Source organism: Eubalaena glacialis, chromosome 2 (genome assembly GCF_028564815.1).
Source record: "Eubalaena glacialis isolate mEubGla1 chromosome 2, mEubGla1.1.hap2.+ XY, whole genome shotgun sequence".
Classification (NCBI taxonomy): domain Eukaryota; kingdom Metazoa; phylum Chordata; class Mammalia; order Artiodactyla; family Balaenidae; genus Eubalaena; species Eubalaena glacialis.
In genome coordinates, this window is record NC_083717.1 from 148,077,226 (window position 1) to 148,095,143 (window position 17,918).

At 34.4% G+C, this 17,918-nt stretch overlaps 1 protein-coding gene across 6 annotated transcripts in view; it reads right to left on the reverse strand.

Annotated features, from left to right (window-relative positions):
- DDHD1 (DDHD domain containing 1) overlaps positions 1-17,918 on the reverse strand; it is an 89,197-nt gene that overhangs the window by 26,997 nt on the left and 44,282 nt on the right. For all 6 annotated transcript variants that reach the window (XM_061182572.1, XM_061182569.1, XM_061182568.1 and 3 more), the window contains exons 3-5: positions 13,441-13,569; positions 12,208-12,355; positions 2,898-3,004 (exon numbers count right to left, since the gene is read on the reverse strand). In XM_061182572.1, the coding sequence (XP_061038555.1) occupies positions 2,898-3,004; positions 12,208-12,355; positions 13,441-13,569 (384 nt within the window). The remainder of the gene's footprint in view (positions 1-2,897; positions 3,005-12,207; positions 12,356-13,440; positions 13,570-17,918) is intronic.

Below are 17,918 nucleotides of genomic sequence, written 5' to 3' on the forward strand. Positions count from 1 at the left end.
TGTGGATTCCTTTTATTTCTCTTTCTTATCTGACTGCTGTGGCTAGGACTTCCAATACTCTGCTGAATAAAAGTGGTGAAAGTGAGCATTCTTGTCTTGTTCCTGATCTTAGAGGAAATGCTTTAAGTTTTTCATCACTGAGCATGATGTTAGCTGTGGGCTTGTCATATATGGCTATATATGTTGAGGTATGTTCCCTCTATGCCTATTTCCTGGTGAGTTTTTATCATAGGATGTTTACTATTTTAACAAATGTTTTACTTAAAGTCCTAGCCAGTGCAATACGATAAGAAAAAGAAATAATAGTTTTATGAAACGGAAAAGATCTGTTTTCATTTGCAGGTCATGTGATTGTCTACACAGAATATACAAAACAATCTACAGAAAAATTACTAGAATTGACTCTCAGTTTTAATGCATGTATAGTTTTGCATAACTACCACCATGATCAGGACACAAAACTGTTCCATCACCCTAAAAAACCTCCCACATGCTGCCCTTTAGAACTCAACTCCCCACCTCCAAACCCTGGCAGCCACTGATCTGTTCTCTATCCCTATAGTTTTGTCTTTTGCAGTACATCATATAAATGGAAGCATAAATTATATAACCTTTGGGTTTCACTTCTGTGATGCTGTGACATAAGAAATACATATTTCGTCTTTGTCCCTGGTTCTGACACAGGGTTCCAAAAACCCTTTTAAGTTCCTGAGTGATAGGGTGAAAAGAATGTCTTTTATAATTCATAATGAGCCTCTGCCAATCGTAACTGAGTATATGCTAATGAGCTGACTCTTAGAGAATGGGGGCTGGTTGCCAGAGGAACCAATTTTGAACTTTCTGTCCCATTCCCCAACCTCTGGGAAGGGGAGAGGGGCTGGAGGTTAAGTTCAATTGCCAATAGCCAATGATTTAATCAATTATGCCTACATGATGGAACCTCCATAAACACCCTAAACAACAGGGTTTGAAGAGCTTCTAGGTTGTTGAACAAATGGAAGTACTAGAAGCATTGTGCACTTGAAGGGGACATGAAATCTCTGCACCCCTTCCCCATACATTGCCCTATGTAGCTCTTCATCTGGTTGTTCATCTGTATCCTCTGTAATAGTCTTTAAACGAATAAATGTAATTTAAACCAGTAAATGTAAGTACAGTTGATCCTTGAACAACATGGGTTTGAATTCTGTGGATCCTCTTATATGCAGATTTTTTTCAATAAATACATACTACAGTACTAGGCCATCTGTGGTTGGCTGCATCTGCAGATGGGGAACTGTGAATACAGGGTTGGACTATAAGTTTATACTTGGATTTTTGACTGGGGGTGAGGGGGATGTCAGTGCTCCTAATGTCCACATTGTTCAAAGGTCAACTGTAAATGTTTCCCTGAATTTTGTGAGTTGTTCTAGTAAATTACTGAAGCTCAGGAAGGGGTCGTGGGACCCCCTCCCCCCCCAATTTATAGTCAGTCACAACTACAGGGGACAATCTGGAACTTGTGATTGGCATCTGAAGTGGGCAGAAGTCTTGTGAGACTGAGACCTTAATCTGTCTATACTATCTCTGAGCAGTTAGTGTCAGAAATGAATTAAATTGTAGGACACCCCACTGATGTCCACCAAGAACTAAAGAATTGGCTGGTGTGGGAAAATCCCCAACATATTTGGTGTCAGAAGTGTTGAGAAGAGAGAGAAACAGTGGTGTTCTTCCTTTAGCTTCTTTCACTCAGCATAATGCCTTCAAGATTCCATTGCAGTAGTTTAAACCTAACAGAAAATTACAGACGTAAGGGTTTTATTAAATGTTAATTCATCCATGTTATCTATTCATACATTCCTGAGCAGCCTAAAATATTTATCTGGGTGAATGGAAAAAGCTCAAAAGATAATGTTACTACACCAGAACTTTACATATGAGCTGTTGCTGCTGAGAAGTCTTCTTTGGTCACAATCTTTTTTGTTGTTGTTGTTAAACGCATTACAACTTTGATGTCACTTTGGTTTATAAGCTATAACTGACATTCCTAACTGACTATGAGGCAGAATCACAGACTAGGAAGAAACTTTGGAAATCATCCAGGGAGGCAGTTCAGATGAACAAGGGCTCTGGTATCGTGCAGACCTAGATTTTTGCCTGCCATTCTTCATTAAATTCACATTTTACTGAGTTTCAGTTTCCCTATTTGTAAAAGAGAAAATAAAAGTAGGTATTTCATAGATTTGTGAGAAAATTAAATGAGATACTCCAAGTAAAATGAACCGCAGAGTGCCAGGCACATAGTAAAAGCTCAACAAACAGCAGCTGCTACAATGTCCAGTACAACTCTCTCACCTTTCAGATTATGTAAATAATCAACCTAAACATTCTATTTTAATGGTCTTAATATTCAAAGGACAAAACTTTGTGTAAAGAAAGATGCATATATTATATAATTTCTCTATGTTAGATTATAATTCACCAGCCCAAGGAATGCAGGAACAACAATAAAACAAAAGGCCTGAGATTTTTATCTTCCAAATATAAGGGAAGAAAATTATTAGGACGAAAATGTAAGCTTATATAAAACTGTGGACAACAAATATTTTAAAAGCATTGACAGGTCACTTCTCTGTCAAAAACTTTAGAAAACATTTTGTTCCCTTCACTTGTCCCTCTCCTTCCCCCCATCCACAGAGGGCATGCATGAAAACTGTGTTATCTGTGAAATCTATATGGTGGTCCAAAACGACATAAGTTGATGTAATTATTTTTTTTTAAATCAATGGATTTTATTTTCTTAAATAATCTAGAACAAAGAGTATAACTCAAGACAAATAAATTAAAGACACTTCATTCCCAATGAGCAACACTTTGTTGCCACTGACTAAATCATTTAATTTTTAAACAAAATGTACCTCCATCCAGAGTAAGTTTTGACCGCCACTCAACAGGCAGAAATTCAACATGTGTTGCATGGTTGGAAAAATGCCTTTCTTCTATTTTTCTTGCAGCCTCTCTCATCCTAAAAAAACCAAACCAAAACAAAACTTTATCAGAGTAACTTCCCATATGTATTTACATGGTATAAAATGTCTTTAATCATAACACTTTCACTTGCTTATAACTTTGTCCAATTATGTTTCAATTACTGCTACACTGTGCAACAGTTTGTAATACTAGGACACCTTCATTTCAAAACTATTTTCCTAAATTTGCCATCTACGATTTCAAGTATTACAAGCTTCGATATCATATTCTAAATAATATGTATAAATCTTTAGAAGAGAGAATAGTATAATAAAATACCCCAGCTCCAAATATTAGCACATCGTGACCTGTCATTTCATCTATTCCTCCACTTGCTCTCCCCACAATATAGATTTTTAAATTTTATTTTGAAAATTAAGGTACAGAAAAATTGACTTTTTTCCTTTTTGGTGTCAACTGTATAGATTCGTGGTTAGCACTACTACAATCAAGATACAGAATAGTTCTATTATCAAAAAAAACTCCCTCATGCTATCCCTTTATGTTAGCACTCTTCCCCCATAATATTTTAAAGCAAATCCCAGATATCACAACAGTGCATCTATAAATAGTTCAGTATATATTTCTAAAATGTAAGGAAAACATAACCTATTCAGAACTATTATCATACCAATCCTTCATTTCAACAATTATGTTTAGCGGTCCCATTTTCCCAGTTAGACTATAAATATTATTTTATAATAACAGAAAATATTTTTTTATACTTTTGAATTGAGCTCCGAATACAGCCTATGCATTGCAACTGGAAGATATGTCTCTCAAGTGTCTTTTTTTTTTAAATTTTTAATTAATTAATTTATTTATTTATTTATGGCTGTGTTGGGTCTTCGATTCTGTGCGAGGGCTTTCTCTAGTTATGGCAAGTGGGGGCCACTCTTCATCGCGATGCGCGGGCCTCTCACTGTCGCGGCCTCTCTTGTTGCGGAGCACAGGCTCCAGACGCGCAGGCTCAGCAATTGTGGCTCATGGGCCTAGTTGCTCCGTGGCATGTGGGATCTTCCCAGACCAGGGCTCGAACCTGTGTCCTCTGCATTGGCAGGCAGATTCTCAACCACTGCGCCACCAGGGAAGCCCCTCTCAAGTGTCTTTTAATCTATAGATTGCTCTCTCTCTTCTTTGGCTTTGTAATTCTGTTTATGTTCTGTAGAGTTTCTGAGAGTCTGATTTTTAATGACTGCATCCTCAAGTGTTATTTAACATGTTCATTGCTCCCTATTTGGTAGTGAGATATAGGGGCCTGATAAGGTTCAAGTACTATTGTTTTGGCAAGACTACTACTCCATAGGTATATATACCTGGTTTTCTCTCTTTTTGGTGATACTAGCAGTTGTTACTATCATTGCTTATATCCGTTAATTCACTATGATTGCAAAGAAGTGTTTTTTAAATCCCATCACTCCTTATACTTCTGGAAAGAGAAATTTCCTCATATCAAGTATTGGCTGCCTTGTGATACAAATAGTTTCTGTGTGAACTGAGAAAAGGCAGGATAAATGGTTAATTCTTCTCTTTTATTAGCAATTAAATACTGAGTTGCTAGAGGTTTTATATTTTTTGACATCATTCATTACTAGCTCATAGATTTAAACATATTTGAAGTATTCCAACCCACTGTAGTTATTATCCTTACAGATGCTCAAATTGTTTCCTTTTTTGGTCAGTGAGTCTCTTCAAGTTGACTTGTGTCTTTTTTACACGACCTCACTAGTTTGTTTTTTTTTTTTTTCCAACAATTCAGTGGCTTTTAGTGTATCCCTGAGTTGTACAACCATCACCATTATCTAAGTTCAGAACACTTTCATCACTCCCAGAAGAAACACCATACTCAGAGTAGTCACTTCTGATAATTCCTACCTCCAGGTCCTGGCACCATAAATCTACTTTCTGTCTCTATGAATTTGTCTATACTGGATTTTTTCAGATAAATGGAACTATAATACATGGCCTTTTTGTGTCTGGCTTCTTTCACTTAGCACAATGTTTCAAGGTTTGTCCATGTTGTATCATGCGGCACTACTTCTTTGCTTTTTGTGGGTGAATATTCTACTGTATGAATACACTGTTTCTTCTTATCCATTCACCAGCTGATGGACATTTAGACTGTTTCCTTTTTTTTTTTGGCTATTATAAATAATCCTGCTATGAATATTAACAAGTTTTTGCGTAGATGTATGTTTTCAATTCTCTTGGGTATATACCTAGAAGTGGAACTGTTGGCTCATATGCTAACTTCACATTTAACTTTTCTGACGAAGTGCCAAACTGTTTTCCAAAGCAGCTGTGCTATTTTACAATCCCATCAGCAACATATGAGGGTCCTAATTTTTCCACATCCTTGCTAATACTTGCTATTTCCCATCTTTTTGATGAGTCATCCTAGTCAGCATGAAGTGGTATGTCTCTGTGGTTTTGAATTGCATTTCCTTAATGACTAATAATACTGAGCATCTTTTTATGCGCTTATGGGCCATCTGTATATTTTATTTGGACAATTGTTCATTCAAATCCTTCACTCATTTAAAAAATTGGGTTATTTTATTATTGAATTTGTAGGTGTTCTTTATATATGCTAGATGCTAGACCCATATCAGATATACGATTTGCAAATGTTTTCTACCATTTTGTGGGTTGTCTTTACTTACTTGATAGTGTTCTTTGAAGAACTAAAGTTTTAAATTTTGACAAAGCCCAATTTATCTTTTTTTTTCCTTAGTGGCTTTTACTTTTAGTGTTATATATCAGAAACCATTGCCTAACCCAAGGCAATGGTTGTAAATCACAAAGATTTACTCCTATATTTTCTAAGAGTTTTAGTATTAGTTTTTATATTTAGGTCTTTGATTCACTCCGAATTAATTTTTGTATGTGGTGTAAGGTAGGGGTTTAACTTCATTCTTTTGCATGGGGATATCCCAGTGTCCTAGCACCATTTGTTAAAAGGCTATTCTTTCCTGATTGCATTATTTTGGCACTCGTGTTGAAAATCAACTGAACTCTCAATTCTATTCCATTGATCTAGGTCTATCTACACGCCAGCCAGTACCACAATGTCTTGATTACTATAGCTTTGTAGCAAATTATGAAATTGGGAAGGGTAAGTCCTCTATCTTTATTCTTTTTCAAGATTGTTTTGGCTATTCTGGGTCTCCTGCATTTACATGTGAATTTTAGGATCAGCCTGTCAATTTCTGCAAAAATGATAGGTGAAATTTTAATAGGGATTGTGGTGAAATTTGTAGATCCATTTAGGAAGTACTGGCATCTTAACAACATTAAATCTTCTAATCCTCAAATGTGGGTTGTCTTTTTCATTTATTTAAGTCTTCTTTAATTTCTTTCAATGGTGTATTATAGTTTTCAGTGTACAAATCTTACACTTCTTTTGTTAAACTTATTTCTAAGTATTTTATTCTTTTTGATGCTATAGTAAGTGGAAATGCTTTAACTTAATTTTCATTGCTAGTGTAGAAATACAATTGATTTTTTTTTTTTAATTTTTTGGCCACACTGCATGGCTTGTGGGATCTTTTTTTTTTTTAATTTTATTTATTTTTGGCTGCATTGGGTCTTTGTTGCTGCACATGGGCTTTCTCTAGTTGCAGAAAGCGGGGGCTACTCTTCGTTGTGGTGCATGGGCTTCTCATTGCCATGGCTTCTCTTGTTGCGGAGCACAGGCTCTAGGTGCACAGGCTTCAGTAGTTGTGGCTCACAGGTTCTAGAGCACAGGCTCAGTAGTTGTGGCACATGGGCTTAGTTACTCTGTGGCATGTGGGATCTTCCCGGACCAGGGCTCGAACCTGTGTCCCCTGCATTGGCAGGCGGATTCTTAACCACTGCACCAGCAGAGAAGCCCTCCCTCTATTTTTAGAAGTTCTTTATATTTAGGGATATTAACTGTTCATCTGTGATACAATATGCAAATGGATTTTCTCAGTTTGTCTTATTCTTTTTTTGCCATATGGCTTTTTTGGGATGATATATTTATCAATACTTTCTCTTAAGGTCTCTGGATCAAGTTATAGTTAGGACAGTTTTCTCTATTACTAAGGTACATAAGAATTCAAACTCCCCTCAATCCTACCTTTTAAATCCATAGTATTTGTATGGTTTCATTTCTTAGGTTCAAATGTGATCCCACTGAAATTTATCTTAGTGTGAAAAATGGGCCCAATCTAATTCTTTTCCATATGGCTGCCTAGCTATCCCAACACACTATTTGTTAAAATTCTATCTATCTCCATTTCTAGTATATTTTTATTTTAAAAATTATTTGTTTATTTATTTATTTATTTATGGCTGTGTTGGGTCTTCATTGCTGCACACAGGCTTTCCCTAGTTGCAGCGAGCGGGGGTTACTCTTCGTTGTGGTGTGTGGAGCGCACAGGCTTAGTTGCTCTGCGGCATGTGGGATCTTCCCAGACCAGGGATTGAACCTGTGTCCCCTGCATTGGCAGGTGGATTCCTAACCACTGCGCCTCTGGGGAAGTCCTTCTAGTATGTTTTTAAAGCATTATTTACAATATGATTATATTTTATTGATTATCTACCACCAAAGTTGCCATTTAGAAAGTCTATATAGATTCTAGGTTGTGAAAAAGAAAATCTGCTTCCGTTAACATCACTGAAAATAAAGATGATAGCCAAAACTTCAGACTCTTTTATTACCACATTCTAAAAAGTTTTGTTTTTTTTTTTACAGCAGATACTCAAGTAATGGTTACAGATACATTTTTAAAGTTTTTTTGGCCATCTTTCAAGTGTTCAGCTTTAACAAATTTGAACATATACAAGAAAGAATATATTTTAAGATTTCTAATATTATTCTATGCACTTATTCATTTCTGATGGCTGTATAGTTCATATATATTTCATTATGATATAATAATCAGGAAGTGGTATGTGTGTTGCTGTCTGAATTTACAAAAAAATAAAGAAGTTCATTTAGGCTAGTGGTTCTCAAACATGCATATACTTTTTTTTTTTCCCCTTCCAGGGGACAATGACAATGTCTGGAGACTTTTTTTTTTTTGGAGACATTTTTGGTTGTCACAACTAGGGGTTCTATTTGCATCTAGTGGGTAGAGGTCAGGGATGCTGCTAAATATCTTACAATGTATAGGTTAGCCACCCATGGCAAAGAATTACCTGGTCAAAAATGTTAATAGTGATGAGGTTGAAGAACCCTGATTTTGACTTATAAACTCAAACACTACATTTGTTTAAAATACTGTCCTCTTCTACAGTAAACTGAGACAATCCTCTACTCCATAGGATCACTATCATAGTTCTCAAATGGCCACATATGTAGATACTTTAGGCAAGCAGGTATGTCTACTAAATCACTTGGTTGTAATTAACTGGAGTCACACACACACACACACACACACACACACACACACACACAAAAGAGGGGCAGAGGAAGGAAAGGAAAGAAAAATGAAAGAAGATAATCAGGGATGGAGGAAAAAAGGGAGGGACAGAGATAGAGATAGACAAATAGATAGGTAGCGAGAGAGAGAGAGAGAGAGAGGGAGAGAGAGAGCGTACACGCTATGTCCCTACTATTGCCTTACTAAAAATAATAAAATCTGTTTCCTAAATATATAGGTCTTGACTACATGAGAAACACTGAGACCAAGGAGGGATGGAGGAAACGAGAAAAAGGAATGATTTAAAAATATTATCCTACAGCTCAGACTTAACCCATTACTGTGCAGCTGTAATGCCATGCACAAAACTCATGATTTCAGTTCTAAGCTTATTAAACTTCCATGTTCTCCTGCTAGGCAGTGAATGTTTAGTTCATATTTTGAAAAAGGAAGGAAGAGATTAATAGCACCTGAGAATTACCATTTAATTAAGGATCATTAAATAGCTCTGAAAAAAAAGTCTTTATAATTCTTCTCAATTAGGAAAACAATCAATTGATAAACTAACTGGTTTTAAGAATATATATATATATATATATATATATATATATGAAAGAAGGGCAATAGAAAATCATGCAAATAATATCCAAGATACATTTTTTTACACAAGAAAGCAATGTCTAGAGTGTATATAGTATGTTGCCTTGTGAGTGAAAATAATCTGTATTTGTCTAAAAAAACTCCAGAAGAATATAAGATAAATAACATTGCTTTGAGACACAAGGATGAGTGACACTGGGGGAAGATGGAGACAGGAAGGGAGTCAGACTTTTTTTTTTGTTTTTTATAATTTTGAGGCTTGTTTAAACTCACTTCCTACATGTTTTTCATCAGGTTATTTTTAGATTTTTCAGCATGAATCTTTTTTAAAATTAATTAATTATTTATTTATTTTATTTTTGGCTGTGTTGGGTCTTTGTTTCTGTGCGAGGGTTTTCTCTAGTTGCGGCAAGTGGGGGCCACTCTTCATCGCGGTGCGCGGGCCTCTCACTATCGTGGCCTCTCTTGTTGAGGAGCACAGGCTCCAGACGTGCAGGCTCAGTAGTTGTGGCTCACGGGCCTAGTTGCTCCGCGGCATGTGGGATCTTCCCAGACCAGGGCTCGAACCCGTGTCCCCTGCATTAGCAGGCAGATTCTCAACCACTGCGCCACCAGGGAAGCCCAGACGTTTTTCACTCTATACATTTTCCTATTTTGATTTGTGAACCATGTGAATGTATTTCCTATTCAAAAAATAAATCTTGTTAACATTCTTGTTTGCTGTGTCCTCCTATTTTTTTCTGTACATATGGGTCTACACCAATTTATTTAAAAAATTATTTTGCTATCATTTTCAGTGAGGTTTCAGAAGGTAGTAAGATAAGCTATGTGTTAAATCTGCCAGGCTTAACTAAAAGTCTCTTTTTACTCTTCTAAAATTGTAGCTTTAAAATTACTAATTTGTAAAGCAATTATAATCCAATAAAGATATTAAAAAAATAAAATTACTAATTCATTCTATTAGATATATAAGTTCAGTAAAGATTTCCCTTGTAATAAAATGCCACAAAAAGTAAATCCAACTGTATTTAAAATACATTCATCCCTTTTAGTAAACCAATTCTGATATTCCTAGAAGTTGTCTATAAACTTTCTTCTCAACTCATTTAAATAATAAACATATTTTGCTGGAACAAAATTGATTAAATCCAGTTTGAATTCATTTGCACATTCACTAAAATAAGGTAAGAGGCGAAAATCTCTATTTCCAGGCCTCTGGGACATGATTTCAAGAGATCCTCAGAGAACAGCAGGTTGCCAAAGAAGTGGAATGTGGTAACCCCTTATTCTATGTTGCTCATTTCAACAGTAGTCTCACAAATCAAATCACAAGTACAAACAAGCTACAGAGTAGCAATGACAAGGATGAAGTTACTTTTACTTTCTTAAAAGTCCTGGACAACTAACTTAGGAATGGTAGAAAGCCGGGGAAGGGTAAGAAATCCTCTGAGCTTTCCCATCTATTATTGAGCAGAATTCCTTTCTGTTTGAATATTTTCCATCAATTACTAATTTATGTGAGGAGTTTCCCATCAAATTAACCTGTCTCTGAAGAAATGATGGCCACCTTCTCTGTAGTGAACACTTTTTTTTGAGCCACCTTATATTCACTCATCCTACTTCCAATGGTAGCTCTTGATTTTTATCTGTGGCTCTACCTCTCCCTATGGTTATGATGAAGCCAACTTCCATCTGATTCTAGGGTAGAAAGATGACAAGTTTTGCAGATCAGATCATGGCCATGCATAGATTCAGGCAGTTGGAGGCGACACCATCAGTCACTGAAATGCATAGACTAGCAGGGACTTCTGGAAAAAAAGACTTTTCTTCTTGAACTCGAACACAAGATGATATAAACCACATCTGGAACCACAGGAGATGTCTGAAAATAGCTCAAAAATGAAGGCAAGTAGAACAGATAGAAACTGGATTCTGATGACTTGTTTGGCAAATCTTAGACTTGTCAGTTTTATGCGCTACTAAATCCTCCTTTTGAGTTAAGTTTTCCCTCACTTGCACCCAAGGAAATCAAGCTGGTACCTTTTCCAATTATCAATAGCTGCTGGTACCTTTCCAATTATCAATAGCTCCAGAGAGAACATGTTATTAAAACTACTTCTCACGTTCCTTAGATAACCAGGCAAAAAATTAGCATCTTGACACAGAATATAATATAAATATTGTGGGAAGTAATGTGCAAATCATCAGAAAATAGAATCAGAATCAGAGGGAAGAGATCTCTGTAATACAAGCTATGGAGATTGACAAGGATCAGGATGGCCTGGCAGTATCTGACAAAGATTTTTTTTCCAAATTGAACTGTATTTTTATTTTAATCCATGAGCTGGCATTAAGAGGTATTACAATAAAAAGTGAAACAGAACACTGCATTATTATAGAGATATTGCTGAGGACATAGTTCATGGTATCACACAGTATTTGCTTTATAAGGACTCAAGAAATACATTTGCTTGAAGCTTCAGAACCTGATAAACTGTTCTCAACAACTGATTTGTTCTCATCATATTATAAATCTGATAAGATTTTTCTTTATACTGGCTGCTAGTTCAGAGCCAAGTTTGTGGTGGAACCCTTAACTCTAAAATTTCCTTTTAACACAGTCCTAAACATTTTTGAAGCACAAATACAAACATCCCTCCCCCCAACAACATCTTAAAAAGTTTTTAGAATAAAGCTGAATATAAATAAACAAGGTAAATAACCGGCCTGGTGTGTTGGCAAAGCACCCACTGTTTGTTCTCTGTGTAAAATTTAGAGTTCAATTTCCTCTGGTTGTAATTACTTGGACAAGTTAAGCTGCTGACTGGCAACCTAAACAATTCTTAGCTTTTTCAGAATTATACAGTATTATCAGTTTCTGCAATTCAGAGAGTAACATACAAACTTAAAACCAGACTTTTTTCTTGCTTTCGACCTCAGTTTAATGTAAACTAACAATATATTAAGTTAAAAAGGCTTTCTTAACCCTCTTCTCCATGTTATGGAGGAAAAAGAATCAAATAAATATCATCATCATCATCTAGATATAATCACTCTCAAAATCTGGTCCAGAAACTTACTCTACAACTTAAACAGACATAATAGTTGGCACTGGAGAAGCATGTGGCATAACGATTAAACTCTATTATACCCTGGACAAAAGTTTGGACTCTGACTGGATGGAGAATGTATTCATCAAAGAACTCACATGGCTGTATTTTTGATAATTCTTCCTTGGTCCATTTTCTGCCCAATGCCATGCACAACAAATACAATATGGGCAGTCTGTGATGGCTTGTCTTCTAATGTGGCTTCTTCTACATAACCTCTATGAAGTCTGGTCCCACTACTTGATGCTGTAGGAAAATTATGATTCTAAGTTTATTGTTTATTACAGAAATAGCATTTTCACAATATATTGAAAAAATAAAGAAATAAAAGGAATACTATGAAAAAATTTCACTGGGTTGGGGGGGATAAAATTTGTAAGATAAGTATTGATCAGTTCTAATATAAACTGCTGAACTGGACATGACAGTGAAGCCAGAAACCATAAGGCAAAAGGAAAGAAAAAAGGATGAACTGAACACATAAAAATTAAAAACTTCTCTATAATGAATGTATCATGAAACAAAGATAAAAGATGAATGACAAACTGGGAAAGTTTTTGCAAAATATGACACACAGTAATAAGTTAATTATGTAAGTATACAAAAAGAACTTATTCATCAAAAAGTGAAATGAATCATCCAAATAGCAAAATGGGCTAAAGATGTTGATAAAGTAACTCACAAAACAAATACAACTGACTAATGAACATGTAAATATTCAAGCACATCTATTATCAAAGAATTAAAAATGAGACAGTAAAAAAATTATCAGACTTAGAAAAAACTTTTGAAAGAAGTTATTTTTTGATAATGCATTCACCTCTTCCCCAAGTACCAGTCCCTCTTTTCTTTCTTTTAGTCAAACTTGTTTAAAGAGCTATCTATTCTCACTGCCTCCATTTCTTCAACTTCTACTTAAACTTCAACCCATGCCAATGTGGTTCTGTCCCAGCAATCCCTCTAAGTCACCGATGACCTCCATCTCACTAAATCCAGTGAAAAATTTCCAGTCTTCGTCTTTACTGACACTATATTTCAACTGCCATGTTTTATTTCACATCACTGCCTCAGGTTTGACTGCTTTTGTGCTTCTAGAAGTAAAAAGCGTATTTATTAATCTTGCCAGACCATTCTAAATATATAATTATTCATTAATGAATACATGTTAACTCAGTCACCTTAAAAAAAGTTTAACAGGGTAGTAACTGTCACTAAATTTAATACATACTTAAAAAATACTAAACATAAAACCTGAATCATCTATTTTGCACATAAGAGAAAAAGTTAGATTCCCAACATTTTGACAAACTCTAGTACTATTTAACAAATACCTTTAGAAAATCCCAGTTTTTGAGTAACTGTTCTCGCAATTTTAGACGTTGTTGCATCACTGTAAAGATACACTTCATCCACACTGTGCCAGTCCACGTGGTTTCGACTCAACTTGAAACTATGAATAGCTGTTGCAAAAAGGAAAAACTAATTTGAAGGTCTCCAAGACAAACCTCATTTGTGTGAAAATTATAATACACAGATCTTTTGAATCAATATTTTAACTCAGTTCAATAAAAAACTATTTCATTGAAACATATATTGATGTGAAACAAGTAATGGATAGGTACTTTATAAGTTATTAAGCATGCTACAGGAAAAGGCAACTTGTTGGAACAACATGGAATAAACTGGCTTAACTACCATAATTTTAACCTCTATAGGAAATATGCTCTGATTACTTTTTTTTTTTTAACATCTTTATTGGAGTATAATTGCTTTACAATGGTGTGTTAGTTTCTGCTTTATAACAAAGTGAATCAGTTATACATATACATATGTTCCCATATCTCTTCCCTCTTGCGTCTCCCTCCCTCCCACCTGCTCTGATTATTAAAGAACTGCTTTCCCAGGTGATGTGGCCATTCCTTAGGACTAAGGGATATATACCTTCATGAAAGTTCTCAGTACATTTGACATAGAAACTTAAGTTTCATTTCTTCTGTTGATTTTATTTTTTGATCTGTGAAAATTTCACTCAGCACAAGATAAAACAAGACTCAGACGAAAAAAAATTATCTTTAAACTGGGAAGAGAATCATCTAATTTATTAGAATATAAGGTATTTTTGGAATGGATACTAAAGCCAGTTATCACTGAATATTGCCCACCATAACAGAGCTCCAAGGTTGAAAGATCTTTTAACAAGAAATAAACTTTTTCCTACTATGATGTTCAAATTAGTATGGTTATTTCATTTCTGTAACCGAGGTATGCTTGGTGAAAATGAGCTCTTAAAAAAAAAAAAAAAGCAAACCTATATTCTTCAGGAATACGCAAACTCTGTGAGGCAGGGACTATACCTTGGTCATTTTGTATCACTAGCGTCAAACACAGTCATAGCACAGTGCTTGCCACATACCACAAATTTAGTAATGTTTGTGGAAGCAACAGATTAAGAAAACTGTCAAAACATGTCCACCAATTCACAGTTTGATGTCTTATAGTCTGAAGGACTTAAACTTTTCCTCTTTATCTCTTGTATAGAGGTAAGAAAAATTCACATACCTTCAGAAAACCAGCCACCTTCAAATCACTATGCCTAATTTATTTTCTTAAAATCCTCTTTAGGCAAAAATATTATCTCCCATTATATATATAAAGACATAGAGGTACAAAGGGATTAAGTGACTTGCCACAAAGCTAGTTAGTGACAGAGTCCAGTCCAACTCTTCTGATTTGAAGACGCTAACTATGAAAGGATGGAGTCCTGGTCAAGATCTAAGATGATAAGACATTTTTGTGAAAAGCTATTCCTTACTAGAATACATAGAAAAGCAAATCATTGCCAGGAAAATGTACTTCTGAGTTATGGTACAAATGCCACTTCAAAAATTTACGAAAAACCTATTTATATCTTACTTACCTGCCAGGACACATTACTAACATTGAACACGAGACCAAGATGCAATTAACATAACAAACATGAATAACATATTCAGTTGCAAATAAAACACAAAACCAGTGTACAAACTCAGCCTTTTAAATAAAAGAACTTTTCATAAATTAAAAAAAATCTTTTCCAAGAGTTTAATAATTATTTACTTTTCTACTTCTATGTCTGATCCAAGTCAGTACTTTAAACCTCTTAATCCAATGTTTCGAAACTGCATTTTGTTAAAATAGTTTTGAGCAACATATGCTTAAAACATTAAAACTATAAGACCAAGTTAAGCCAACAAAATTTTGTTTCTCTCTAAACCATTCGTGTTGTCTTAAAGCATCTTAATATTGGCGAATATCCCATTATTGAACTATACACATTGTTTGCAAATGTTTACACCACTTATAATTAACACTAAGCAAAATAATACAATGGATACATTTCTAAAATACTAGTAATTTCTATGCTCTAAATACAACCGAATGCTATAAACACAACTGAAAGCTACAAGCCAGGAATATAACTACGTGGAGAAGTAAAACTACAATTACTGTACCTTGGGAACGCTTTCGTTTAAGACCTGCCGCATCTGTACTCTCCTTATATCCTCTCCATTTGAACAGAGAAGGGAGGGAGAAGGGAGGGAGGTGGTAGACAACTAAGAAAGCAAAAACACTGAGCTTCAAAGTAAATTTTAAATGAGGTTTGCCTTTTTGTTGTATTAACTTTAAAAAATGAGTTGTATTTGACAAACATTATTCTAAATGCTTTATTTATATAATTTCTAATTAAAAATCAGTGCAGCAAAATATTAGTTTAATAATGTTTATCAAATACATGTTCTACTTTTACTGAAAGTAAAAAAGGCAAATGATATCTAAATTTATCAATTAAAGACAACTATGTGATCACCATTTTTAATGTCTTTGTATAGATGGAATAAAAAATAGACCACGGCATTTTTGTATGCATAAGAGATTTATAAACCACATCTTTACAATACTAAGGTTATTTACTCTCACCAAATTTGTGACTATGACACAGCCAACACCTGATGTGCAAATTGAAAATGCAATAAATAACATAAACATCTAATGCAGCTTTCCTAAGAAGATACCACAGTATACATTCCACTAGATGCTTTCCCTTACTGAAGTGTAATAGAGCCTTCCCACAGAAACAAAATATTCTTTTCACAACTCTGTTCAAGTTGTTAAAATACTTTTAAAAATGAAACTTTTCTCAAAAAAAATTAAGTTGAAAGCTCTACTTTGAACTGACTTATTAGTAACAAAATAATGAAAAGATTTGTTAGCAATAGAATGACAAAAAAAAGTCATTAGTAAAAACGTATGCTGTGACATCTTGTAAGTGTAAAACAGACAACAGAGTAAAGCAGACAACAGAGTAAAGCCAGACATAGACTTGATATTTGGTAAATCAGTAGATAACCTTAAACTCAACACTTTCCCTGTCAAATATTGCTAGTTATATATCAATAAATTTCTTTACATTTTAAATGAGCAATTATTTTAAAATCCACTTAGAATTGAATCTTACAATCATTTTCTTTACCGTTCAGTTAATCACAGAATCTTTATGATTTAGTTCAAATTTATGTTCTAATACATTTGATTTTCATCCTCACTCCCTTCTACATTAATGTGACATTCAAAGGTTAAATACTGCTCAAATACAAAAATACTTAATTCCCGTTGAATAGTACTAGAAGTTAAAAAAGAAACGTGCTGTTATATATAGATAAGGTATATTTAAAGATATATGTGATAAAGGTAATTGAGAAATGCTTACGAGGCACTTAATAACTTTAACTGTATGTAATTAGATGACTATAAAAAAGTATAGACAAGAATTAAAAACTGGGTTGTAAAATTAGGATTATGAAAACATTTCATTGTCATAGAGGGGTGGAAAATGACAACCAAAGTAATTTTCTTCACTGAACATGTTTCTTCTTTCATGTGCCTTCTGGTCAGTTACTGAGGAGTAGATGTACCACTTGCAAGAAACATTTTCACACAAAAAAAATCCTTAGGAAAAAGCTAACATAACCAGGTAGATCAAATTTGGCATAAACTTGAGACTACTGCTCAAACAAAACCTAGATTTTATAGGTCTACTAGTAAAACTAACATGAAACAATTCCACATTTACTACAAAAGAACTAGTGGGAAACACATGGACCACCTGATCACACTTAAAATTACATAAACACTTTCTAAAAGCTAGTCAAGATACAAAAATGAAAGGCTTTTTTCCCCTAAGGGAATACTAATTTAAGGATTAACATAAAGCCAAACACCCCAATATACTAAAATCACAGAAGCATATTTTTTTACAAAATTAGATAGACATGCTTCTTTACCTTCTTCTCATATTTAATTCTTATTTTCACTTGAAAATCATTTGCTTTGTTACAACATCCTCTAGCACAGAGAGCTTAACTTTTTTTCAACCCAAAGCAAAGGATAAGTACCACCATAAGTACAGCAGAGACAAAAAGGGTTTACTATCATTCCAACAAGGATCACTAAAATAAAGTTTTAGTTAAGAATTCTTATATAGTGTTAGCAAAAGTATGCATAAACACAAAATGCAACTAAAATGCTAATTAAATGCTAACATTTAATAAAACTTTTCATTTATGTATTAAAGTCTTACAAAGCAATGAAAAAGATTTTAAGTACTAAAATAGAGTGTTTTCAATAAATTTCCTTACTATAATTCATCTCTTAAAGAAATGTTCTTCATTATATAATTCTGAAAGCAGAGTATCAAAAAAGGGGGTTGCTGAAGATATACTACTCCCTAGAATAGAATAACTCTATAACTTTTCCCTCTATAAAAGCTGGC